The sequence below is a fragment of the Cariama cristata genome, unplaced genomic scaffold (genome assembly GCF_000690535.1).
Source record: "Cariama cristata isolate BGI_N322 unplaced genomic scaffold, ASM69053v1 scaffold6036, whole genome shotgun sequence".
NCBI lineage: Eukaryota > Metazoa > Chordata > Aves > Cariamiformes > Cariamidae > Cariama > Cariama cristata.
This window is the reverse complement of record NW_009623727.1, coordinates 1-25,926: the sequence shown is the minus strand read 5'-3', so window position 1 is coordinate 25,926 and position 25,926 is coordinate 1. Positions and strand designations below refer to the sequence as shown.

The window sequence follows — 25,926 nt, the reverse complement described above, 5'->3', positions numbered from 1 at the left end:
ACACCGGCGCTCATGTGCGGGGGCTTCCCTTTAGCCGCTGCCGTCCAGCACCTCCCAGATGGTGCGTTGGGTTTTCTATTTCAGCGGGGCCTCGGCGGAGCAGCCGTGGCACCTCGCTGCTGCAGGCAGTAAATGGGCTCCCATCTGGTTTTAATGATCAGTAGCACTTTGGTGCTTGTTTATTCCCATGTTTTATGCTTCAGCAATAAAATACTGCTTCAGTTTGTTCAATCAATCCATCCTGGTGCTGGATGGAGATGAGTTCACAGCCTCTGACAAAGAGGTCCCAGCGGTACGCAGGATGTTGTTGTTTTTGGACAGCTGGGCAGGATCAGATGATGTAGTGGCAATTAGTTTGAAATACAAATGTCAGCGGACGGTATAGAAGGTAGGGAGGGCAGCTCATCGTGTGCCTAGCAAAGAAATCTTGTCCTTGGATTAAAGGAGGAGACTTTTGGTTATGGAGCTGAAGCTGTCCTCCCTTCTGTCCCCCACGGTGCAGCGCGGAGCTCTGATATGAAGTCTGAATGAAGCTAGTCCCGACTTTAAAACCAGGAAATTTTGGTCTCAAAGTGCTGCCCATGGCGGTCACTCAGCTGCAGCATTGTGTTTCAACCCTCCCATCCTGTTACAATGCTAAAATGGAGGTGGAGGTACCAGAAGTGCTGGCAGGACCATGTCTCGCCGTGGACATAGACCGGCTCTGCTGCAGGTTACCAGTGCTCAGGGCCAGCTACGGCAGGACTGGCAGTTGTTTTACAAAATTCTCTGGAGTGGATACAGGGCGGTCACTCAGCTGCAGCATTGTGTTTCAACCCTCCCATCCTGTTACAATGCTAAAATGGAGGTGGAGGTACCAGAAGTGCTGGCAGGACCATGTCTCGCCGTGGACATAGACCGGCTCTGCTGCAGGTTACCAGTGCTCAGGGCCAGCTACGGCAGGACTGGCAGTTGTTTTACAAAATTCTCTGGAGTGGATACAGTCTAATATAAATTAATCTAATGAGGAAACTGTTTATAAGGGGTTGTGGGGATTTCTGATGCTGTTCCCTCTGCCTGGCGTGCTCGTGTTACCTGCCCGGCAGATCCAGGAGCGGAGATCGTCCTCCGAAGGGACGAGCACTTACACTTTGCACATCTCTGGCAGTCGATATCTGGGGATCTTGAATCATTTTTGCAAATGCTAGTTAAGCTTTTCAGCACGTCTAAACGTGACTCTGTCCCGCGGGGTAGGTGGGGACACTAAGGCAAAGAGAGATTAAAGACAGTAAACCACAGAAGGGAGAAATGGGCTCTTTGTCTCCCTTCTGACTTTTATGGAGACTTGGAAACCTTTTGCTTTCCCATCTCCCATTTGTCTTCTACCCTAATGGCAGAGGAACAGCCTCCTCCGCTTTATTTCCCAACACTACACTCCTTGGAGGATCTTTAGCTCTTACCTCTAAAGAGCATTGATTTTCAGCAAAGAGATCCTTTTTCCCAACTGTTTATCAAGGCTTGGAGCTATAGGTGGCAACTAAAGAGAGAAGGGTTTCAGCAAAGTAACCCCCTTCTGAGTCGTTCGGGGTCCGTTCCCTTGGTGCCACTGATGTTGCATTTGTGCCAGTTTCCCCTGGAAGGTCTAATGGAGGGGGAGCCATTGAAGGAAGCTTTTCTTGGGCTACTTTTACGCAGGAGGAAGAAGGAAGGTAGGCAGCCACTCCTCCGCCCGAGGTCGTCCACCCAGTCACTGCTGGAGCCAGGACTGGGTTTCCTGGTGAAGGTTTCAGGCTGACGTACATTTGGAGCATGCCACTGGGATCTGTTGGGTCCCAGCAATGTGCGAAGCCAAAACGGTCCCTCGAACCCCACCAGGTACCCTCTGAAATGAGACTCCGGGTTACACCAAATGTTTCGCCTCCAGCTTCCCCGACAAATATGGGGTGTCAGGGTGGAGGGAAGGGACTTTTACAGAGCTGAGCAGGTTTTGCCATCATCTTGTCAAGAAGGGCTGTCTGCTCCTCCGAGGGTGGGTGAGCCTGGCCTCCAGCTTTCAATTGCAAATGAAGCAAACGGCAAAGTGTTTACAAAGAAACCTCCCTGGCCTCCATCCTGGTCCAGAGCTGGGTCCAGCATCTTGGCGCTTGACTCACCCTGATGGTGTAAAATCTGCGGGAGTCAGGGCAGAGCTGTGTCGCGGTGCCCTGGAAAGAAGAAACCCTGATCCCTACGGATGCTCCTAGCAGCCTTGTGCTGCTGGAGACGAGTGCGTCTCCAGGTGGCGGGTGACAAGTGAAGGCAGGCAGGCATCGGGGCACCGTGCTCATCCTTATGCTGCTCCCAACCCAAAAGGGGGGACGGTGGGGAGAAATAACCCTGCGATTCCTGGGATTTGGGGTTGGGATGGCCTGTGAGCTGTGGCGCGAAGTCCTCAGGTCCAGACTATAAAGTACTTCGCAGGGCTGTCCCAATTGCCTGGCCTATTAGTTTTACGGAGGGGGATATTGTAAAGATGCAGTTGATCTCCTTTTACCATGGTAATGAAGATGTGACCGTAGTGGGGAAAGAGCCTGGCAGGGAGGCAGCGGGAGCCCTGTCTGGGTACCAGGGGTGACCTCCCTGCCGGGTCCCAGGGTCCCCTGGCATCTGCCCACTTCCACGGTGGCTGAGCGGGGCTGGCTGCCATGCGTGGGTGCGCTTTGGTGAGGAGAGCCTTCATCCCTTGCCCCCAGCTGGGGCTTCCTCCCGGGCACCCCGGGTGGAGGAAGAGGATGGACGTGGGCGGCTGCACAGGCAGGGACACAGTGCCACCCAGTGACTGCCGGTGACCCGCGAGGGGACAGCGGGGGCAGAGCTGGGGCAGCCTGCCCTGGGTGTGCTGCAAAGGTTTTGAGGCCTGGTAGCCACAGCGAGGGCATCCCAAGGTGATGGAGAATATGGGATAGAGCCAAGAAACCAACTGCGTTGTGCTTTGTGACGCCAGTGCGCAAGGGGCGAAGCTCCTGGGCTGTCGCGGCGTGTCTGGAGCGAGGGGTTTGCGTGACTGGTCTTGTTCAGGTGCTGACGGAGGCAGAGTCTAGGGCAAGTCGGGGCTGATGCAGCTCACGTTTCGGGAGGGACCCTGGCAGCAAAACAAGCGAAGGAGGAGGTGGTTACCCAGGACAAGCTGCCTTCCGTGGGGAAGAGGTGTCCGCACTGGGAAGCGGCTCCCAGGGCAGCATGGCCGGTCCCAGAGAGACCGGGGTGCCGCAGGGGCTGCCGCCGAGCCCTCAGCCTCTGCCCGGCTGGGGCTGGACTGGAAGGGACCCCTTGTGTCACAGTGTCTTGGGTGTTAGATGACAGCCACGCGCGGTGGCTTTCTGCCCTGCACCCCAGGGTTAATGCAGGACCTTTCCTCCTTTCTGCCCAAACTCTGCCTACGTTCCTCGCTGGGCTGAGCCCTGTGTCAGGTTCCCGGGCTACAGCAAGTGTCAACAGGCAGCTTGAATGGTGGGTGAAAGGGAGAGGAGCCAGGTACAGTGGGGTGCGGTGTTGGCACCCCCCGAGGTGGCTCCCTGTGCTGTAAATCACTGCCCCAGCAGCACCCTGACATGTTTCCAGCAGGGACTCTCTCCTGGAGGAGGCACAGGCTGTGGCTCTATTTCGGGTGATGACTACAGAGCCCACGGAGCATTTGGCAGCAGGGAGGGGTGTTAAATCAGCCTGTCCTTCTCCAGGTACATCGTCTGCTCCCTCCACTCCCCTCCATTTTCCATAGCTGTTTCAATGCCGTGTCGCCACTGGGCTGTGGGACTGCAACGTGTGGCTGAAATCAGGGCACTGCAGCGAGGGAGGCATGAGCCCTGCACGCTTGACAGATGGAAGTCCTACATCTTCACTGCCCTGTCAAGGACTGCACACTTTCTGCTCCTAGGCTGCTCTCCGAAGCGTCTTTATTTTTGTCTGTTTAAATTTAGGACAGCATTGATACCACAAACACCGCTGTGGAGGTCTGTGGGCTACCATTGCTGTACGGCACAAAGCCTTGCTAGAAACCCAGCACCTTGTCCCACTGGTTGGAGAGCTGTTTCCATCCCATCGTCTACCTTTGCCTTGATCAGATGGCCAGCAGTGATGGTGAAGGTGGGTCACTCAGCCTCATACAGGCAAGAGCTGCTACTGAGTACTGGCAGTAACCTTTATGTTGCTACTGGGATACGTCCTGCAGTTTGGGATGATTCCAGCCAGAGGTTTCCAGTAGTGCTGATATCCTGCGTCTGTTGGTCAGACCTGTGTTAGCCCATTCAGCAGAATCCCAGGCCGGAGCCAGTTTTAGCCTTTCCATTTCAGACTCCCCTCGATGTGGCCCATGTCCAGGCCAAGGTGCTATTTCTTGCAGGGAAATTATCTGTGTTAATTTTAGGTCTAGTTCTCCAATGTACTGAGTAGCCACAGCTATTCCAGGTAGTCAGGGGCAGAGGGAGGCATTCGATCTTTGAGGGATGCGGCTCTTTCTTACGCTAGGAAGACCAGTTCTGACGAATTATGCTTCCTTTGTGCCATGCAGTGCGTTCGGGGGATGCTCAGCAGGGAGCCAGCCCAGCGCTGTGTGTGTCTCGGTCCTCGCTGCAGAGTCAGAGCCAGATCACCAGCTGCGATACCTGGAAAGAGAAAAGCTGTTTCTTTCTGACCACTTCAAGGTCAGTAGATTAATGATATCACTGGTCACAAGATGAGGGCATAAAAGAGATTGTCCAAGATTACAGAAATGGACTCAGCATGTAGAAGTCCCAGTGAGAGTCCCCTGAACTGCCTCATAATCCAGATCAAATTAGTAAAGTAACATAACACACATTAAAAAAACGTGGGATTAGAGTCTAGAAATACACAGGGCCATTACTTCACAGTAAGGAAAAATGGGCAAGTTTGATTTTTATGTTTTTAATGACAAGGATAGTGACGGTGCGCTCTAAGACCTGGCTGGGTTTGTCACTTCTGTCAGGAGCATCCCTGGGGGTCTCATTTGCCCGGCTTGGCTGCCGAGCAGTGGTGGGCTGAACAGGAGTCGAGTGCCAAGAGTTTCAAACCAGCTCCTGTTGTTCGCTTATGTCAGTCCCTTCTGTCTTTTCAAAATAGCATCCTCTCCTCTGACTCACTGCTTCCCCCCGAGTCAGTCGAATCTCAGGTGCAGGGGTAGCGGGGGGAAGGCCAGGCCGTACGTCCAGCGCTGCCTTTCTGCCCCCGCCGCCCTCTGACAGGCAGGTGAGAGCTCTTCTCGCCCCAGGGTCTGGAGAGGACTCATTAGATAGCGCAGACTGGGAAACACAGTACAGCGGAGGGGTGTTAACAGTCCCTGGGATCCATGGTTTTTCTTGTGCTTTAGTGCTTAATTTCTAAACCAAATGCAAGACTACAAGTGAAGGATTTTTCAGCACTGACTTTCAGCTGCCCTTGTTGGACCAGCGAGGTTGTACAAAGCAGGAGCCGGTTCCCTGCGGATCCCCCAGATTTAGCTCTGATCCCGATTGTCTGGTGTGCCAGCGGCGGGTTAGACTAATAACTCGTGCAGGGAGGGTTCTGGTTACAAAATGCCTGGAATGAAGTGAGCAGGTGCTGGGAAGGTTATCTGAGGAGAGCGCTGCGCTGATTCCCTGCCGTCTCTCGCTGCCCCTGCCTCCGAAGCAGCGTGGATGGCATCTTCGCCAGGTGAGGCTGCATCTAGCTCACAGGGGCTGCCGGGTTCCCCGGCGAGCAGCCGTCACACCACCAAGCAAGGGCAGTAGCTCAGCTTTTCGCTCCCAAGGGTTGTGCCAGGCTGGAGCAGGAGCCCCTGCGATCGCGGAGATGGGTCCGAGTCACAGTGGTGTTCCCAGACTGCTCCCGTGGTCAGGCTGGAGCAGTGCCTCGATAACCCGACTCAAGGTGGGCACACAACAGCCTGTGTTAATGAGTTACGATAATTGGTGCAACTTTGGCTGTGGGCAAGCTTTTAGGGCTCAAATTTCGGAGCAGAAGGCTGACTTTGGGACAGCTGTGATGGTTTCTTTCCCTGCTGCCTGCCTGTCCCTCTTGGACTCACAGTCCTGCTGCAGGAGGGCTCAGCTGTTTGCAGCGCGGGGTATTAAGGTAACCTGAAATTGGAACTGCGTTACCTTACCACCCTGAGCCGTGACTTGTGGTTCAACAGCTGCTATGGGAGCGGCTGATCTGCCCTCTAAAAAAAGGCAGAGGGGAACAGCGTAAGGGGGACAAACGGCTACAGCTGCTCCAAGGTGAGCCATCCCCGCTGGTCAATGCAAACCCGAAGAGCTTTCCTATGTGCACAATCCACACTATTGTAAATCATGTAAACAATTACAAGGAAACGTGTTCTTTTGCCGTGGCAGCATTTTATTTGTGTATTTTGACACATTTCCTACTGGCGTAAGCTCGAACAGGCATACCTCTCGTTGAATCTAAGGGGTGTTTATTATTGCACTGGTTTAGAAATAAAACCTCTTAATTACATGAGGGTGACAAACTGGTAAACCCAGCTCATCCTAGCTAGCGCGCACCTCAAAATTAAGGCTTACACTGCCTGTTGTTGGACTGACCTAACTAAATTAGTTCAAATTTAAATTAGTGAAAGCCTGTATGCAGGTAAGCCAGAAATAAACCCAGCTTGAGTTACGGCTTGTTTCTCATTACGCTTGACTTTTTTGCCGCATAAACTTGGCTGTTGCTGGCGCTTTAGGTTAGCTGCTGTGCTGGGCGCTCCTGGTATAAAACCTGAGTCTGACCGCAATGCGGGGAGAGCCGTGCCAGCCCATGAAGTTGAGCATTAAGAGCAGTGGTCCCGAGCTGGAAAATTATCTGGGAAGTCAGTGTCAGGGGGTAGGAAGCTGGACAGAGGGGGGACAGAATCAGTTACAGGTGGTGAGGATGTGCACGGACAGGGATTTGTGCGAGGGCAGGCAGGAAGCAGCCTGCGTTTTAAAATGCGGAGACAAATCACAGTCCCTTGCAGCCCACGCGGACTGTGGAATTTGTCCCGATAATTGAAACGTGCCCCAGTAAAGTAACCTAGCAACCTGCTCCTAGGTCAAGTGGCAGAAAGGAGTCATACTTGGTGATAACTGATGTATTTTGAGGCACAAATAAAGTTATTCTGTACAGAACACAAGTATTTTAAGCTTTCCCAAGTCCCCGGCTATGAAATCACTTCCTTTCCCATTGCCTAACAAAAGTGTGTGTAGATGCTGCAGTTTAGCATCAGAGAAGCCTGAATGTTACCAGAATGACACCAAGTCCAGGCCACCCACTCAGGTGGTTGCCACTTGTGGCCCACCCTTGCATGGGAAAGGGTGCACAGCACCTACGTTCGTTGGCATCCTACACATCTTGCTGCAGACAGGAGTAGTGCTGCTGCTGCGGCACCCACGGTTGTCGTTTGGTTTGTAGGACGCGTACGGCTGGTGCAGCAGGGGACGCTTGGTTTTGCTGCGTAAATAGTAAAGCAAGAGCTACTGAAGATGTCGTGAGAAGCAGCTGCAGCAGTGGGCTAGCCCTCTCGGCTTTTGCTAGAAAACACACAACGTAGTTTGGAACTGAATTATCAAGCCTACTGCACGCACCTTACCTGTTCATGCTTGCTATCTGAAATACTCCTGGTTTTTTCTCTGAAATGTAACTTGCCAAGTGGGAGTATTGGATGATAAGACACTATGCAGAGTTGGCTATGAATGTTTATTAACATCACATGGAAATCTGTACTCCAGAGAAGACAAACACTAGGCTGTGAACATACCTACACACAGTCCAGGGAAACAATGCAAGCTTTTTAGACTTCTCCTTTGCAGCAGCTGAGTGCCTGACGTTCCTCTTAAGTTTTTCTCGTATGTGAGATCATCTCCGGTTCCAACACATTGTTAATGATTAATCATTGTTAATGATCCCAAATATTAAAACCCCCTGAAGTTCTAGTAAGTACTATTCTTGATCTGGATTGACTGTAAAAAAGGCAAAAGACGACCTCCTGGTTTTGACTTGCAAAAGCAGTTGTTTATGACATGTTACGCTGACTGTTAGAATGCCAGCCATTCCCCTCTCCAGTACCCGCACAGGTTACGCCATATTTACGCAAACAATAAGCAGCTAACTTCAAACCATATGCATAAACCAGTCATTCTTACAAGCACAGTCAAGTGTATCACAGTAAGAGAAGGTCATGGTTTCTACAGAGACCTCTAAAAGCCTCGGCAAGAGAGCAGCATTAACAACAACAGGAAGAGCACTGAAGTGTCAGGTGTGAGCGATAATCTGTATAACCAGAGATGCATCTTTTTCAGGTGAACCTCCAGAGCAGAGCCGTACAGTCTGAGAAGAGGCAGAGGATGCAATAGGAGTATCATTCCGCCTGGCAACAGCGTTTTCTCCTGCTTACTTCTTCCTTTGATTCTGGAAAACTTCAGTTGGCGCTCTCGTTCCCACAAAAAGGGCATCATAATGACAGAGTAAGGACTTAAAATACTCTGCTAATATTGTCAAAGTTTTAAGACTAAAGACAACAAATAATACTGTAAGTTGAGGCAAGTTTTATTTAGACTGTACAAACAGGGCACTGGGAAAAAACAACAGTGGCTTGATGTTGGGACCAGTTCTATGAAATAAGTGGAGTACGAAATTAAAAAGGCACTAATCTTAAGAAAAGACACTCCATATATTCTAAGAATATAATTCATTTAATACTGTTAATCTTATAGCACAAAAAATAAAACAAGCTATGATCCCCAAAATAAATTTTAAAAGCTTACACTTAATATTATTGCCTGAAGATCATGGTCTTTAAATTACATATTGTGTTTTAAAGTTTACACAGTGAAGACTGTCTCAAATACAAGGCCACCTTTCCCACTGCAATAATTGTATCCTTGTCCCAAAACACACTTTTGTTTAACACAAGTAAACAGAAAATGACAACTATACAAGAATGCTTTCACTGGTCCCAAAAGGCAGTCTTTTAGGCAGGTCTCACTTTCAAATGCAGGTATTGAGGAAAATGCTTGAAAACTTGACTAGAAAACAAAGGCAGCCCGCTCGTTCCCAGGATGTTAATACAATATAAAAAAATTACTTTACAGGCACATGAAATGGCACAAAGAATGCTGTTTTTCCCTTTACAAAAATAATGCTCACACTCTTCAGAGCCCCAACCCAAACAGGATATTCCCTTTTGTTTATTCTTTCCCAATTTGTAAACAATCATGAATTAAATTAGCGCTTATCCAGTGATGGACACTGATTAACACAGTTTTCATTTAAACTTTCAGACTGGTCAGAGGCTTCAATGTCTATATACACATGTACACAACAGGAGGACGTCGAACAGTAAGCCTTTCATGACAGTTAACTGTTGTGGCACCAGGTAATTAAACCAGCTCCTAGTTCAAAAGCAAGAACGACTTTAATGGTGCATAGATTGAAGCCATCACTTGTAGGCTCTCATGCTTCATAGTATGTATACCTTACGTGCCCGAGACACATTTACACTGATAGGTTATCACTCAAATTTAAGAGGCTTCATAAAACAACAGACAGCACACATGTAAGCAAGCAACAAGCGATTGAGAATATGGAGTCCTTCAAAGAGAGACAAACTGATCAAATGCAGTCTTTATATGAAAATACTTGTCTTACAGTAAAATAGCAAAGACACATTTTGAAGCAAGGTTACAATCAGCTTAGGCTGGTCAGTATGCTACATTTAAACCACATTTAACATACCTGAACCATACCGCGGCTACTCAGAGAAACACTGGTCATCCGTGGCCTAAAACCAGGTTCACAGAAATTATTTAAGAATTCTTGTCTTTGCATCAGATGCCACTACACACAAATTTTGCATAGTTTTGAAGGTAAAATATTTTGCTTTTCTGCAGTATCAGAACATAATTAAGCCTAAAACAATGCTTGTGTTCAAAGTGTATACCTTATTCAATGAGGGCATGAGTCAAGACATTTATTTCAGTGAAAAAAAAAATCCAAGTTAAAAGCTGTGTTCAAGATCTCAAGTCTCACAGTATTTATTTACCATGCAAAGGAAGAATTCCACAATCAGTCTTCTGAAGAGCTGCCTGTAACTAGGTCAGGTCTGAAATAAGATTTCTCTGCAGCAGACTGAGTTTAGTGCAGTTTCTGTATTCAAAAGATGACTTTCAGTAGTACAATCTATGTAGTAAACTTACAGGTATAGTTGGGGCACAGAAAATGCATGACCTTCTTTAGTTAAGAGAGCTGCATAGCTTTTCTTTGCAAGACAAAATGTCAATGCCTATTGTCAAGAATTACTCTTACAGCACCAAACACTTCAGTCAATGCTACTCTACTTCACAGTTAATTTGGTAGTAAAATGCTCTACAAGAACTTCTAGACTGTCAGCCACTTGATCAATACTACAGAAAATAGCTAATAGATGAACGGAGAGACTTCTTTAAAAAACCCTGGCATTTTGAATGTCTTGTTGCAAATGCCATTTTTGCACTTCTTCAGTGCCTTCCAATTAAGGATCCCATGGCACCTGCACATGAACTAAGAACAACGTGCTTTTATTAGGATCAAGCAACACAAATCAACAAGAAAACATGCTGGAACTTAAGACAACAACTTTCATATAACTTGACATTTGCAAGAACTGGTGAGATTCTGCGAGTGTCTGAAGTGTCTCATTTTGCTACAATTGACAGCCTTCAAAAGCTGAAAAATGTGGACTGCTGTTTTCCTGCCAGCTTCCACAACAGATATTTTTCTTTAACCAGGCTGGGTCAAAAGGGAGGTTTTGTAGTAGTAGTCTTTGCAGATGTGTATTCTGTTAATTTGGTGTTCCATTATTTTTAAAAGAACATTCCAGTTCACCTATAAAACACATTTAAAGGTGGTGGCACAGGATACCACTGTACCTAAGCTTTCATATCCCATACACAGGCTAAGGACTTAACCTGCATGGCATGAATTGTACTTATTTAGCTGCAGATGTACAGTTCCCTACTGCAAGTACAATTACAGCAGTATAGCTTATGTACAGAAAAAGGGAAAGAAGCTATAGTGATAGCAGACACCTTTGTGGCCTCCTCCAGCCTGAGCATTAATTTATCATGTGGGGGAACCCAGGCAGCTGACTCCAATTAACCATTTTCTAGAGGATGCTGGGAGGGGGAGGGATCTGGGGCATATATAAACCAGAGCCAACTCATTTAGAAGGGTTAAAAAAAAAAAAACAACAACACACAGAAGAGGCAGCATGCAGAGGACTTAGGATGCAAGCAAGGAAAAAGAGGGAGGGGAAAAAGAAAAAAAAAAAAGAAGATGAAAGCAGCTCTGGAAAAGAAGCACAGCAACATGGAGACACCCTAGGAAAAAAGGTACTGTGTTTGAAAAGGAGCTTTCAACAAGCTGGGTCTGGCATAGCTAGGAAACTGTGGAGAGATAAGGGAGCCTGCAGAGAAATGGGTATAAAAGGTGTATGTTTAAATATAAGGATTTTATCAGTATTTACCAAGTTCTTCTGTTCCATTCCTCTCCTACCTCTCCACACCATGGCAATCTGATCAATCTGTCTACCAAGTAACAGCTTGGTGCAAGCACTTCTGTATTAGTAAAACTACACTTTCAACACTGCAGAAGAGTTGTATGTAGACCAGGCCAAAATGTTTCCCTTTAAAGCTCACTTTCTACAGTTAGTGCTTGCAAAAATCAACAGAAATGCACTAAGTATGTCAAAAACAGGTTACAAGTATCCACTCCTCCTAAGTTTCCTTATAAATATATGCCTCAGCTTCAATGCAGCTCAATCAATGGTTATTTGCGTTTAACACACACTGTTTCAGGAAGGTCAACAACAAGCTTCAGAGTTAACAGAGAAGAGCAGCTTCTAATACAACTGCTTAGAATACGTAAGCTTCAATTATTGTCCTTTAAAGAGACCATCATTTTAAATGTACTACCTTAGGACAGGTTCTTTTAAAACTAAGTCGTCTTCAGTCCTAAAATTGCATTTTTGTTGTTGCTTTTTGTTGGACAGTAATGCACAAGTTGCATGTTTGATCTAAGATTAGGGCTCTTCCTACTGAGCAAGCCAGAAAAAGTCCATGGAAGTCTCAACAGGAAAAGCTTTCTTCTCATACTTCTCTGGTATATACCAGTTCAGTCTTCTCCAGCTTAAGGCCCAATAGAGTTTTTAAAGTGAAACTAAATTCTGGATGATGCAACTATGGTATGAAGGTCAGGCAGTGACTTCAGTTGTATGTATTCCAAATGTATATTAAAAGAACCGTCAAACTGCAGCAAGCTGGAAAATGGGCAATGCTAGCAATGTGCCATTAAGTCATCATCCCACCTCAAACAATGCTAATGATAGCCAGGAAAATGAAGCAGCAGTGTAAATCAGGCAGAGGGAATCATTCGTTCTCATCTGGGTTTTGAGGGTCAAATATTTTGACATGCGTGAATGGGAAGAGCCCTTTTCGACCGTTGACTTCTCCTTCCCACTGACCATTTATATTCATCCTTGTAACCTTCACAATATCTCCAACCTGCATAATTAAAACAAAGAAGTTATCACACATGGGAATCTATCCTTTGATATAAATACAAATCAAATTAAGAGGAACAACAAATACAAGCCCATCATAGGGAAAAAAACCCACCCTCTTCTTAGCATAAGGTTCAACTGAAAAGAAAAGTTACTTTCACTTAACTTTCACTTTAGCACCAACATTTTGCTGCTAAACATAATGTTGCCTGCTCCCTTTTTCAGACTCTTCACTAAATGTACATTTATATGTTCAGATAAATTGCTGAACTACACCTTTTCCTACAGGAAAGCTTACAACCTCATAACTGAAAAGAAAAGTTACTTTCACTTAACTTTCACTTTAGCACCAACATTTTGCTGCTAAACATAATGTTGCCTGCTCCCTTTTTCAGACTCTTCACTAAATGTACATTTATATGTTCAGATAAAACAGGAAAGCTTGCAACCTCATGCAAGAATGCATTTAGTTTAGATATAAATTAACATCACTAAAGCTACCATCAGTAATGAGATGCAACATCCATTCAAAAGAGCACAGTACTCTTACTGGTTTTAGCATCAGCTGGCTTATTTCAAAGGAAATGTATTTTTTCAAAAACAGATTCCTCCTGCAAAGAAACCGGAACTTAGAACTTCAAGTAATGATTATCGCAGTCAAAGAAGCTTCTGTAGTTTCTAAAATAATGGTATGCTTCCAAAGCTGGCAAATGCAATTTCAAACTCTTTTTTTTTTTTAAAGTATTAGATGTACAGATTCTAGCTTTATTTGTTGTTTTCACCTCTACTTCCTGCCAAAGAATTTGAAACAGGAATGATGACATGTCAGGTCTTTCCTACCATAACTATGTCTCTTCCTATTTAGCAGTGCAAGATGAGAAAAGCTAAACTATGATCAAGTAAGAAACATCAGTGCAAATGATTATAAGACATACTTTTATAATTGTTCAAAGCCTGTATTTAATTTGGATTAGGATAATTTACAAAACAAAATATCCAATTTGACAAGCAGCATTTAAGACTAGCTAAATAGTCATTTCTCCCTTAAATGCATCAGAATAGCTGAACATGTGGTCTGTTGCAGCAGCTCTCTAACTTTACACCTCCCTTCCTGTTTACTTAATTTACTCTATGTGGTAACTATACTAAATATTAGAAATGCAAGATTAGCAGCTAAGAACTAATTTCTCAAAAAATAGAACTAGCCTATGACTAAAGGCCAACAGTTCGTAAGTTTCTTCCCCAAACTAGGTCCAAGCTCTTTGTAGTTCAGCCTCAGTTACCAAGCTATTTCTGTGAAATCCAAAGGTAACTAGTTTTGATCTCCTTATTTAAGTAAAAACTAGATTTTAGTCCTGATACACTATGTATAACAATTTGTCTACATTATCTAAATAGTATTAAAATTTAGAATTGGTATAGATAGTTTAAGGACCTTGGCCAAGGGCCTCAGATCAAAACTTTTCAGGCAAGACCTGTATATTTTCTGTTAAAAAATAAACTCTGAGTTTACAAAACAGTGTGCATGTCACTAGATGATCTGAAGCCGGTTTAAACCGGTTACCATTACTCCAATAGATATTTTTTGAAGATTAATCAGAAGCAAGAACTCTTAAGTGACATTTAAGATACTATAATAAACTCCCTGGCAGTCACTCAGTGTTATATCTGTTAAAATAAAATTTCTCAAACTTTGAAACTCTTCTTAGAGAGTTATGCTTTATGTTGCACATTAGAATGAAATTAGACATTTAAGCAAAATGTGTTGCTCCACTCCCCACACTTTTTCTCCAGTACTTGGGTTGTCCCTGTCCCATCTGCACCGCCACCCCCCCCCTCCCCGATTTGAGACTGTCACACTTTGAACAATTGCAATCTTGTGCTAGTAAGAGAGGACAAAACCCTCTGAACTACCCTAAGTTCTTGGGATATAGTTGAGACCATATTACTTTCTTAAATGGACACCTTTACTTACGCTGCTCTTAACTCAAACATGAAGCCAGCATATACTATTAAGTAGTGATAGATCACTGCCTGTGATAGCTAGCACACACATATAGGATTAATTTGCCTGGTTTTCATCTCTTCATGGACTACTGCAGCATGCTTTAATTGTGTATTTTCTAAAAAGCACAATTTGTCAGACTTTTCACTGAGTAGAAAGGCTAGAGAAATCTTTAATTAGTAACAAGATGACCTAAACAGGAACCTAACAAACATCTCTTTAGGAAAAGGCTGATAACATCTATAAATACTCAGTGTTACGTTGCTAGATTTAAATAACCCTTGAAGACAGATCCAAGTTTTAGAACCAAATTCAAGAAGACACAGCCAACATCACAACAGTTAAAACCTAGTAAGAAACTGCATTTGCATCACACCATAAAACCAATCGACTTTGAAACACTTTAATCTTATTCATGGAAGTAAAAAAAAATAAATCTGTAGTACACTGGATCAAAAACATGGACCTGCATTTTCTGAGAGTCTGACAATTTAATTCTGCTCATGTGCTGTAGAGATCAATCCATTATTCATTTTGAACCTCTAGAAAAAGATATCCTTCAATTTGACTCTGAATAATTTCTACAACATGAGTAGGTTTGGAAGTCTTGGCTTCAGTTGAGTAAAAAAAAATATTTACAATATAAATCTATTGGATTGCAACAAACTGCCATGTAGATTAACAATGTAAAATGTTCTTTAGACTGCTGGGTGGGCAAAGTTGCTACAAATCAGTATCTGCCATTAAAGAGCGCCAGCTGACAAAAGCTATGCAAAAAAACATTGCTGTATGCCAAGAACTACTGGAATAGTAAATTGATTTGCAGCAACTTTGATTTTTCAAAGTTGTTTCTTTTTTTAATGAAAGCTTCAGAATATCCTCTTGTGGTATATTGTTTTTAAAAAAGGCAGTTCCCATGAGAAGATTAAATGAAACCGCATGTTGAAACAAGATTTCTGGAGAAGGAACCTTGATGTCATAATAGAATAATTAATGGATCTCATGTTAAAGACCTCCATTTTGACAGTGTCTAGAAGAATCTTGTCAAGTAGTCCCTCTATGTAATTTTTCCCCAAAGAACTAACTAAAAGCAGTATTTGGTAAATGCTTTTTAAAGCATCTATAATATTGTCAGCTGAAGTGGGATCTCCCACTAAAATTATTTAACACACTACTTTTTTTGGAGAACGTTTTAAGCCAGTCAGAAGGATTGTCTTATGATTAGGCACAGGACAGAGTCAGGAGATGCGGTTCTATTCTCATCTCTACCACAGCTTCCTGTATGACTCTGGACAGCTCATGGCCCTTATCTATAAATTAGGATAATACTTCCTTAGTCTCGGCATCACTCAGATAAGTTAATTCACTTGTAAAGCATGCCAGCATCGCTGGATGGAAGTACCAACTGCTGAAATGAGTAATACTTCTGAAATGCAGCCATTTGGTTCCACCCAAATGATAAAAATCAAAACGTATTTTAGATAGCATCCTTTCATTATGTCCCTGTTACAGCATGAATTTGAAGCCCTGGGGAAACACAAGCTATGGAACATGCCAGTCAGAAAAGTTACTTCATTCACTCCAGACTCTTCCATACCTGTCTTCCATTTGAAGCTGATTCATACACTGCAACAGGTTTCCTGCATGCCATTTTAGTCACACAGTCAACCAATTCAACATGTTTTACAGATATTCCAACAATTGTATATTAATAGTTCTATGGCTGATAGAGTTCTGTAATATAAGTTTAAGGAAATTAAAATGCATTAAAACTCTAAATCATCATGTTAGCCCACAGGGTCAATAGCTATAGAAAATATGGAATTTATGGGGTGTTGAATCTCAGTCATTATCCTAATTAGTGTCACAACTCACCTCCTTTGGTAACACTAGCATTAATATGAAAACCAAAACAATTGTTCAGACCAGCTGCCTGTTCTGGAGAAGAATAAACAAGGCTCAACACAAAGAAATTATTTGAGATATCCCATTGTCTCCAAAAGGTGTAAAGCTGAGCTACCCAAAGAAGCAGAGTTCAGTCACACCGCAGGCAGGACAAAGTGACACTGAAGTAGCTCGTGCTTTATATATTGGAAGATTCAAGAAACCAACCTTCACTTCTGATGTTGTGTGCCAGAAGAATAATAGTTAATACCCAAATCAGAGAATCAAGTAGTTCAGAGGACAGACCTTGAACCATTCTTGAGACATGAAAGCAGGTCAAAGGGCAGCATAGAAATGCTGAAGTCCTAGATGCAATTAATCAAGCCTCATCTAGGAACAGAGCAATACAATAGAAGTTTGCATTTCAAGTATAGCTAGGACAATTGCCAGAGTTGGGGTTGCAGCACGGCAGATAAAGTGCTGTTTTTCATTAAATGATGGTAGCCTGTCTCCATCTGATTAAGCCAGCTGTCATGATTGTATAGAACTGGCAGAGCTCAAAACTCCCATAGACCATCATTCTTGAGCCACACTGAATCTCACTGTAGCACAGGAACTTGTCTAAGTTATCCATGTTGCTTTCAGTTTCATCTGAAAACAAACTCTGCAAATAGTTGTGAGGGTGAATGTATATTAAATTGTGAGGCACTCAGCACTATCATGATGGGAACTATAACTTTGACTGGGAAAGGAAGTTACAAAGGTTAAGATTGCACACAATCTCTAAAGTAATTGCCAGCTGTATTTTCAAAGGTAGCATACCGAAAAGTTGGTGTGTCTCAGCATAGACAAAGGAATCCTGCTGCCAATGTCACTTTCAATTCAATAGTTACCACAACTAAAGCTCCTCAATCAACACTTCACACTACACAAGTATAGGCTCAATATTTTGCTTAAAATCTAGACCCTGTGGGTTAGATGCATTTTAATGTTTAACACAGCAATACTAAGTTTCCTTGTCTTAAGAAAAGCACAATGCTTGTTGCCTAGTGAAAGAAGTAGCCTAATTTCCTAATTAAGAAAGTTCTACTACTAGCACATTTTGGCCTACTTGTCTTAACTTTTTTCATCTTCAAAGGAAAGTTAACTGTAACCTAATTGTAAAAAGCTCGAGAAATATTGTAAGTCAGTTATATAATTATGGTGAATAGGTATTTACTTTGCCAAAATATTTCAGTGACAGGTTAACTCTGTACTTGCAAACATACATATGTTTGATACATCACAAACAGATAAACTACTTAATACTATAATGCTGGCACAGGTCTAGAAAAAAATCATCATTACCATAAAAACTTTGCTATAAAAATATAGTGAAGCTCTTGTTTAAAAAAAAAAACACCAAACTTCAGATTCCATAATGCTCATGTTAATTCTGGAGATGAAACTCCAGGACTACTACTGCCTTCAAAATGGTCTATGACACTTATTACAATGTTTGCAATATATTTAAGAACCATTTTTTAAACATATGGCAGACACAAGTCTAGTGGCTGCTGCTAGTCTCCCATTTTCTGGTTCCTTATGCCATTTCATTCCATTTGATAAGTGAATTTGGAATTTGTTGTTCATGTCCTGAATCAACCTTCAAACAGTTCACTAATTTTTAAGGGAATTAGCCATCATTAATTTATCTACCGACTACGCTGGACATAAAGAACTTTGTTATATAGAAGTTAGCTATCACTCAACTACATTGGATTCAAACAAGTAGTACCCAACTACCAAGAGATAAGCTCCTTTAAGGGAAAACATACCATGTCTTAGTCTACTGGGCACTGCATACGCATCACATGCTGGTTAGAGCTTGCCAGTTTGAAACAAGGCTTCATTAGCATATTGTTAACAGGCTGGCTATAGAACTACAGGTTATTAAATGCTGAGAAACTTTGAGGTAGACTTTGCAGCTCTGTATTGTAGCAACGGTGCCAAAGAATATCTGCTCTTACAAAATTCATCACCTTCTTAAAGTGCTATCTTGTATGACCTTTGAACACAGGATTGCCTTCCTAGTTTTCCCAAAGAAAAGCAGGATTGAAGAACAGCAGTACATAACCCTGTGATGTAGAGTTCTAGTCCCAATAAATACAGGATACTGTATCCCTGTGCTTCATATTCCTTCCTCTAGAGCACCAGAAAGGAAGGAAATTGTTTCTTGGCTAAAAGTACATAAGAAACAGATTTGGGTCATTGGTGGGTTTTTTGGTATTTGGTTTTTTTGAGGGCTTTGGGTTGGGGTTTTTTTTTGTGATTTGGTTGTTTGGTTTTTTGGTGGGTTTTTTGTGGCTTTTTTTTTATTGCAGTATCCATGAAAATACTACACACATTAGTAATAAAGTTAGTTGTAGTGAGAAACTGCAGACTTCAGTCATTTCATTAAAAACATTAAATCTTAACTGCCAAGGTAACAAAGTCAACTGACAACAGTATATGTAAATCTTAGAAATACATATAACTTATCACAGGCTTTACTAATTGTTCAATGGTACAGGCAGATGCCCAAAATTATCTGTATACCAACTACATGCCTTGAGATAGTAGCTATACTTAAAACTTTTATTTTAGCCTGTAAACAAGTTACTATTTGATTTTTTTATTTTAGAGAATAAAAGTAGAATATATAATGCAGTAGGACCAAATCAACATTTAGACTTCAACAATAACAGTATGAATGCTAAATAATTTTAGCCCAGCAAGGTCCAAATTGTAATAAATGCCACATTAACTAGTATCCTTACAGGAACAATATTGTAGTTGCCCTTAAACTGGGACACTTTAAATACTATTTACAAGTTAAACACTCCATCATTATCCAACCAAGAAGATCTTGTCTCAGATTTCAGCATAATATTCACCTGTTTTAAAAGTTACATTTCTCATGTGAGAAATTAAAAAAAAAATATAATTTTATCTTCCTTACAAACCAAACCTCTCTGTAACAAGCTACAAATCTTTATCTTTTCTTACAGAAAACTTCTGACAGCTAATGTAAACAATAGTGTGCAATAGAAAAACTGGACTTGCAAGCAAAGAGCTTGTCTCATTTTCAAGTTGAACCCAGAAGAATGACATCCCTCCACTTAAAAGGAAGTCGAGCAGATTACTACGCAATAGCTTTATTTACTCCAGATGGTATTCTCTTCCTTTTAAGTACTGTCTGTGTGCTGATCACGCAAAGCTAGAGCCAGCAAACAAGATATTTTGCTCTCATATTGTTTTATCAGTTTAAATTAGGTTACACAATCAGGCACTGTATAATTATACTAACAAGGTGTTCTACTGTACAAGCTGAACTGTGATTTAGAGTACACCTGTACTAAGGTGGAGTACTGTCAAATACTATTATTCTGAAAGAACACCATTAACTTTCTTCCCCAAAACATTCCCCTGACCTGTTCTTTCTCTACCACTAGCTACTTTCAGTGCTCTTACAAAATAGAAGCTTCTAATGGTCCAGACTGTTTTGTGACAGGTAGAGCCCTGACAAGGTTGGGATTAAACACATCATCAAGGCCCAGCAGGTGTTAGGCAATCTGAAGGAAGATCATGAAAAGAAGTTGGATTTTTTTAAAGAGTAGTCCATGTGACACAAAAGTATTGCTATAATGAGGTTGCTAAAGTTCCCTATGCATGGATATATATGAAGCTGTAATCACTGATTGTAATAAAAATGTAGATGCAGATCAGTTCCCAGAATTCTGCTTCTGAAACCTCTTGAGAAGCCACAGCATGGCTAAGATGCACTTGGAAAGAACACAGACTACATAGGAAGCCAAAGTATGCCAGTGGTAGGAGACACAAAGACATGAGGCAGTAAGTGATTAAAATTCAGTGGAAGAGAAGAATGTCTCAAACAAAACTTCAGCAATTTGAAGCTTCAAAACAATTCAAACCTACATGTTGGCCAAAGAATTAATCCTACTGGTACACTAGAGTAGTTAAAATGACAGGATTAACTGGGTCACTAAAGAGCAAGTCAGAAAAATCTGTTTGTGAGGGCTATCCTTCCAAGTGGTTCTGCTACCCTGCAGCAAAACAAGTTCACTGAAGTAATTCCACGACACATTGATAACATAACAAAATCAATTGCTTGCCTTGCTTTGTTTTCAGAAGCATGAGTAGTTTTGGCAGGAATCTTTTGTACAGTGCAGCTGGTAGTGAATTTACACTTCGCTCTATGATAATTTTCACACACTGTTCACAAATAACAAGCTGCTAGATTTCATAAGACTTAAGGAAAATCCAGTGATACATGTTTAACTTTTAACCCTGTAAGAGTAATCACCTGTAGAGGTTTTACAAATACAGGAGGAAAAACACTTAGGGCAACTAATATTTGTAACTTCCAGTTATTCATAAAACCTTTCAAATTTTAGTCAAAAGTATCAGCTATAGGTAACAGCTTTAACTTGCAAAGTAATTGGGCAAAAGCAACAGGGAAAGTTCAAAAGTGTTTTTAAAACCACTACTATTTTACTTGCTAAAATGCTGTTGCTTCCTTTGCTTGTTTCCTTGCATTTGCTCCTTGAAGTATTGTAGCACGCTGAAATTTCATCCTTGAGACTTGCATTTTTTCCAAAAATATCTCAAATTTTTGAACTATGGGTTAAGCATCCTTCAGTATAATCTAAATGTAAAAGTAACTGTCTCAGTGTTCTGGATACAGCTTTAAAAACTTCTTCTAATCCATCATATACGCCAGTTAAACTAGAATTGTAACATGAAATCTTTACCATTTAAAGAACAAAGCTCTACAGTCTTAAAGACATTCCTAATAAAAATAAAATTAAAAAATGCTTTGGCAAGCACAGGAACCTATTCAAGGTTCAGCACAAATTCAGAGGCTACATTACAGCCTTTCATCTAACCCTGTTGCCCCCAATTAAGGGCTTAAGGTTTCTCAAATTCTACTTTTGAAAATCAAAGTAAAAGGGACTAGAGTACTTCTGATATATTTCTGCCCAGATTTCAACTCTCAGCACCAGATACTCAAGTGCATCTCATACTACAGTTGAGGATCAGAAAGACTATGTTTACCAGCAATCCTTACCTTTCTCTGAAGGACGTTACTGCCAGTTCTCAACCTGGAACACTGCAATGATTAATGAAACATCTCTTTCCTTCCCCAAGATTAGGTAGAGAAGCAAAGTCATCCTCTCACTAGCACTTACTTTCACAGCAGGATGTATACACTCCACTACCTTTGTAACATATTTGCACTGTTGAACAGGCAAGAAGAGAGGGTAAACACAGGTCCTGAAGTAACTTGCCCACTTTTCTCAAAGGAAGTGGTATAGATGAAGCAATTTTTGTAGATCTTTCTTCAGAATGTAACCTAACTTCTCAGTCCCTTGACAGAGATAAACAGACTCCATGTGGACAGTAATCCATACCAATTTTGCCTCTAACAATTTTTACTTTCTGATTTTACCAAACAATTGAAAACCATATGACTTGAGAGGAAAAAAAAAAAACTTACCTCTAATGCCAGCGCAGTCTTGTCATAAGCACAGGGTACTCTCTTTTGGATAGCTTTGGCATAGACTGGTCCATTCTGTGTTGATGGCAGAGGATTGATCACTGCTCCAGGTGTACTGGATACTGAAGGAAGGGGACTTGCAGTTTGAGGCTGAGCATAAGCATGGGCAGGTTCTGGAATACCGTAACTGTTGGAATTCCTGTTTCCATGCTTCCCATGAGATCTGACTAGCTTTTCTACATAAGGAACAGGAATCATTCCAATCCGACCATCCTTGTTTCTGGCACTCCACCACTGTTCTTCTGGCTTCTCTACAATTACCAGTATCTCACCCTTTTTAAATGGAAGATCCTCAGCATCATTGCCAGGAAAGTCATAGAGAGTCCGAACATACTCCACATTTTCTTCTGCAGTGGACATAGCAGGGGCAGATCCAGATCCCATTGGTGGACTTGGATACCTAAGTTTAAAAAAGATTTGGTGTAAGCGATAGCTATTGTTTTATACTTCCAGTAAAAAAGCTAAGTACCAGTTTTACAGTAGGAATACCAATTAGAGAAGAATTACTTATTCAGCTTTGTAACAAAAGTATTCACTTGGTAGCACCGTGAGGCATTTCATGAGTAACTCATGCTCTCAAGTAATTACTTAAATACCCAAATTAGCTTCCCCAGAAACCCAATAAAAATTTATCAGAGATGCAGAAAATTGGAAGATATAACGCAAAATCTTCATCCACCTGTTTTGGATTGTTCTGAGAATCTTAGGGTAGAATAAAATTAATTCCATAGCTTAAGTTATGAGAGTCATGATACATAAAAACAAATAAAAATTATTTAGGTGACTTAGGATGGAGGGGCTCTTGGAGAGCTAAATAATTCTCTTCAGTTCATCACATCTACATTTTTAACAATATGAAATACTTGCATCCACTGGTAAGAATGGAGTAAGAAACAAAAAAGCTAACTATCTAGAAATATTCCTTTGCCTTATTAACTGTTATATTACCTTTAATTTATTCACATCATTGTTTATTACTATGCCCATCACCTATCCAATACAGTCACTTCATTGTCTGTGATAATATGTGACTGTTCATCAAATGAGACTATTTTCACTGCAATCTATTTTCATCATGCTACACATTTTATTCAAAGCAGCTGTCAGAAATCTTAATAAGTATCTGCTATGGCCTATATACGTTATCTAAGCTATGATAGCAAGAACACATGTCATTAACCTACTTCAATTCTCTTTTGTTACTTGCAAAATAAGATGGAAGTCAAATCTCTGACTTCTGCAAGATATGCCAAAAGCCCTAAACAGAAAGATGTATGCTTCTTAGATAAGACGACTGCAGGGTGTCTGCAGCCAAAGCTGGGGGAGAGAAAGCAGTCACTCTGCATAAGCAAGAGCTCAGGAACACCTGCAATGATGGTCAGAGCTCACTATTGACACAAAACAAATAGAAAGCTTAAAACTGTCAGTTTTGAACTGTTTTACAAGTTTAAAATGTCACCTTTGAGAGCTAAAAGTGTTGTATAGCTACATACAACAAACTACTTAATCCTACCAGGAAAACCACCTCCTCATACTGTACTTTATGAAATTAAAGGAATCAACAGCCTTCAAAAGCACAAGCACCCGAGTGCAATATTCCCCTGAAAATGCCAGAGAAATAAGAATTAGCAACGGTTTTGAAGCATACACCTCTCCACCCCTATTCTAAATCTAGTTCATTAACTAAAAATAAATTAAAAATCCAGAAATGCTACCTCTCATCATCCCTCTTGCAGCAGGAAGTATCCTTCAAACAGAATTTCAAACCATCAACCATGTCATTGATTTTTCTAAAAGAGTTTAGAACAAAAATCATGCTAAGGAAAACCACCTAGTCGATCCCATTTGTTGCTTTATAAAAAAGCCTGTGAGTTCACAGTAGGTTAGGTGCCATCTGTCTCTGTATGCTGGAAGAACAATACGCAATCAAAACCTTGAAAATAAGGTGGTACTAAAATGTTCATAAAATGTTTCACACACAAGACTGCTAACAAACACCAAGTGACCAAGTGGAATCAGCTAAGTTTTCAAGTGTTTTGACAAAGCCAAGTCAGTCATTGCCATAAATGATTAAGAACGAGTTTTTAAATCCAGGAAGGCACAACAGTATCCAGGTTAAGGGGAACAGACATAAGCATAAAGGTTGCTCCAGTGTAGACTTTTTTTTCCTCCCAACTGTCCACAAGTTTAAGTATGCACATTACACTGGTCAGCTCCATTTCAGCATTCCTGCAATGGTGAAAGTGATTTTTTTTTTTTCCCTTCACCTACCCATTTCTTTAGTCACAGCACCAGCACCACCAAGAAGACTTTTCAGCAACTTCAAGAGTTCCTGCAGCTAGCACTTTCTGCCACATCCCTCTCATCACTTGACAGCTTTACAGAAAGACTCTTTTTGACCACTTGAGTTTTGCAACTTGACAAGCTGTCAACTTTCGACAAATTACTGATTGTCATTAAGAACTGGCCTATGCCAAGACTAAATTGTGACTATAAACCTCAAAGTTACTCTTCCCCCCTAAGAACTTGCTAATCTGCAAAACACAGTAAGATTTTAAACTGCAGAATTTAGAAGCGAACCAATTTGAATTTCTTTTTTTAATTGTGTCACTACTTTTCTAGCTTTTGTTCCACTTCATTCTATCCAGGAAGCTCAAAAGCTTTGAAGTAAGATACTGGGAAAGGCCTTATTAATTAAAAATAAGGAATACGTTCTAGAGTTCTTGATAAGCAGTTTACTGATGCAAGTTTCAGGTATGTCCCATGTTGGGCACAGGACAAAGAATGAGCTCATAGCCAAGTCACATTTTCCCATCCTCCTAGAATAGCATTTCTCAGTGTAGTGCATGGAGTATGCAGATATAGATGAACAGTGCCATAACGAAACTGTGACAAATAAATATTCTGCATTTTTGGGGGGATGGAAACGCCACTCTAGAAGTCTGGGAAATGCATTAAAGCTGACTTAACAGGGTGAAGAAGTCTAATCACATAAAAGGCCTGTTCTATTGTAATCACCATGGATGCAGGGGCAGACAGCAACTTAAGCGCAGAGGCTGTACTTCAATCACTAAGAAGACTTGTGAACCAGCTTCTCAACCATTCTAGAAACAGAGGGACAATACCAGAAAAAAAGGCTGACACAAAGCACGACCACACCCTCTTGCAAGGCAATTATAGCCACTGGTAGGGATGTACACAGTACCTTTACTACATATGCCTACACACACTGTAAGGACAAGCCCCGTGCATTATATGGATGATATAAAGCAACCTGTAATGGTCACCGACACCCAAAGTGCCAAGAAGGACCACTGTTAGAAACAGCTTCAGATGAGGGACATTAACAAATGTTCCCCTGGTATACATAGCGCTGCTCTACATCCAGGGCTAAGATCCTGGAGCTACTAGGCTGGACTAGGGCACCCCCCCTCCTTGCGCCACCTCGAGCAAAGATGGCAGTGGGTGTGGCGAAGGGAGGGTGGCACTCACCTGGGCGCAGGCTCGATGAGGGTGGTGGTGTCCAGGTAGTGGATTTTGTAGAACTCCAGCAGGGCAGGAAGGTGCTCAAACTCCTGGTCGCCGATCTTAAAGCGGCGGTTGGGCAAGGAGTTAATGATGTAGTGGGAAACCCGGGAGTTCTCGGACACCGAGAGCACGTAGTCCCCCGGGCAGGTGGACGAGTCCCGCACCAGGAACATGCCATGCCGCTGCCCTTGCAACCGCGTCTGTGCCTCCGCCCGAGACACCGGGCCCACGTACCAGCTGGAGCGGTCCGACGAATCGAAACGAGCGGCGGAGGACATGGCTCCGGGCGGGGAAGGGGAAGGGAAGGGAAGGGGGGAAGGAAGGTAAAGAGCCCGAAGGCCCAGGCGGAGGAAGAGACCCGGAGAAGGGAAGGCCTAGACAAGGAGG

At 42.4% G+C, this 25,926-nt stretch overlaps 1 protein-coding gene across 1 annotated transcript; it reads right to left on the bottom strand.

Moving 5' to 3' along the window:
• Positions 1-11,779: 11,779 nt before the first annotated feature.
• On the bottom strand, positions 11,780-25,817 carry CRKL (v-crk avian sarcoma virus CT10 oncogene homolog-like). Its single transcript, XM_009702864.1, has 3 exons — positions 25,504-25,817; positions 21,952-22,411; positions 11,780-12,524 (listed from the first exon to the last, which is right to left on the bottom strand). Exons 1-3 carry the CDS (start codon positions 25,815-25,817, stop codon positions 12,390-12,392), a joined length of 909 nt encoding a protein of 302 aa, XP_009701166.1. The 3' UTR covers positions 11,780-12,389.
• Positions 25,818-25,926: the final 109 nt, after the last annotated feature.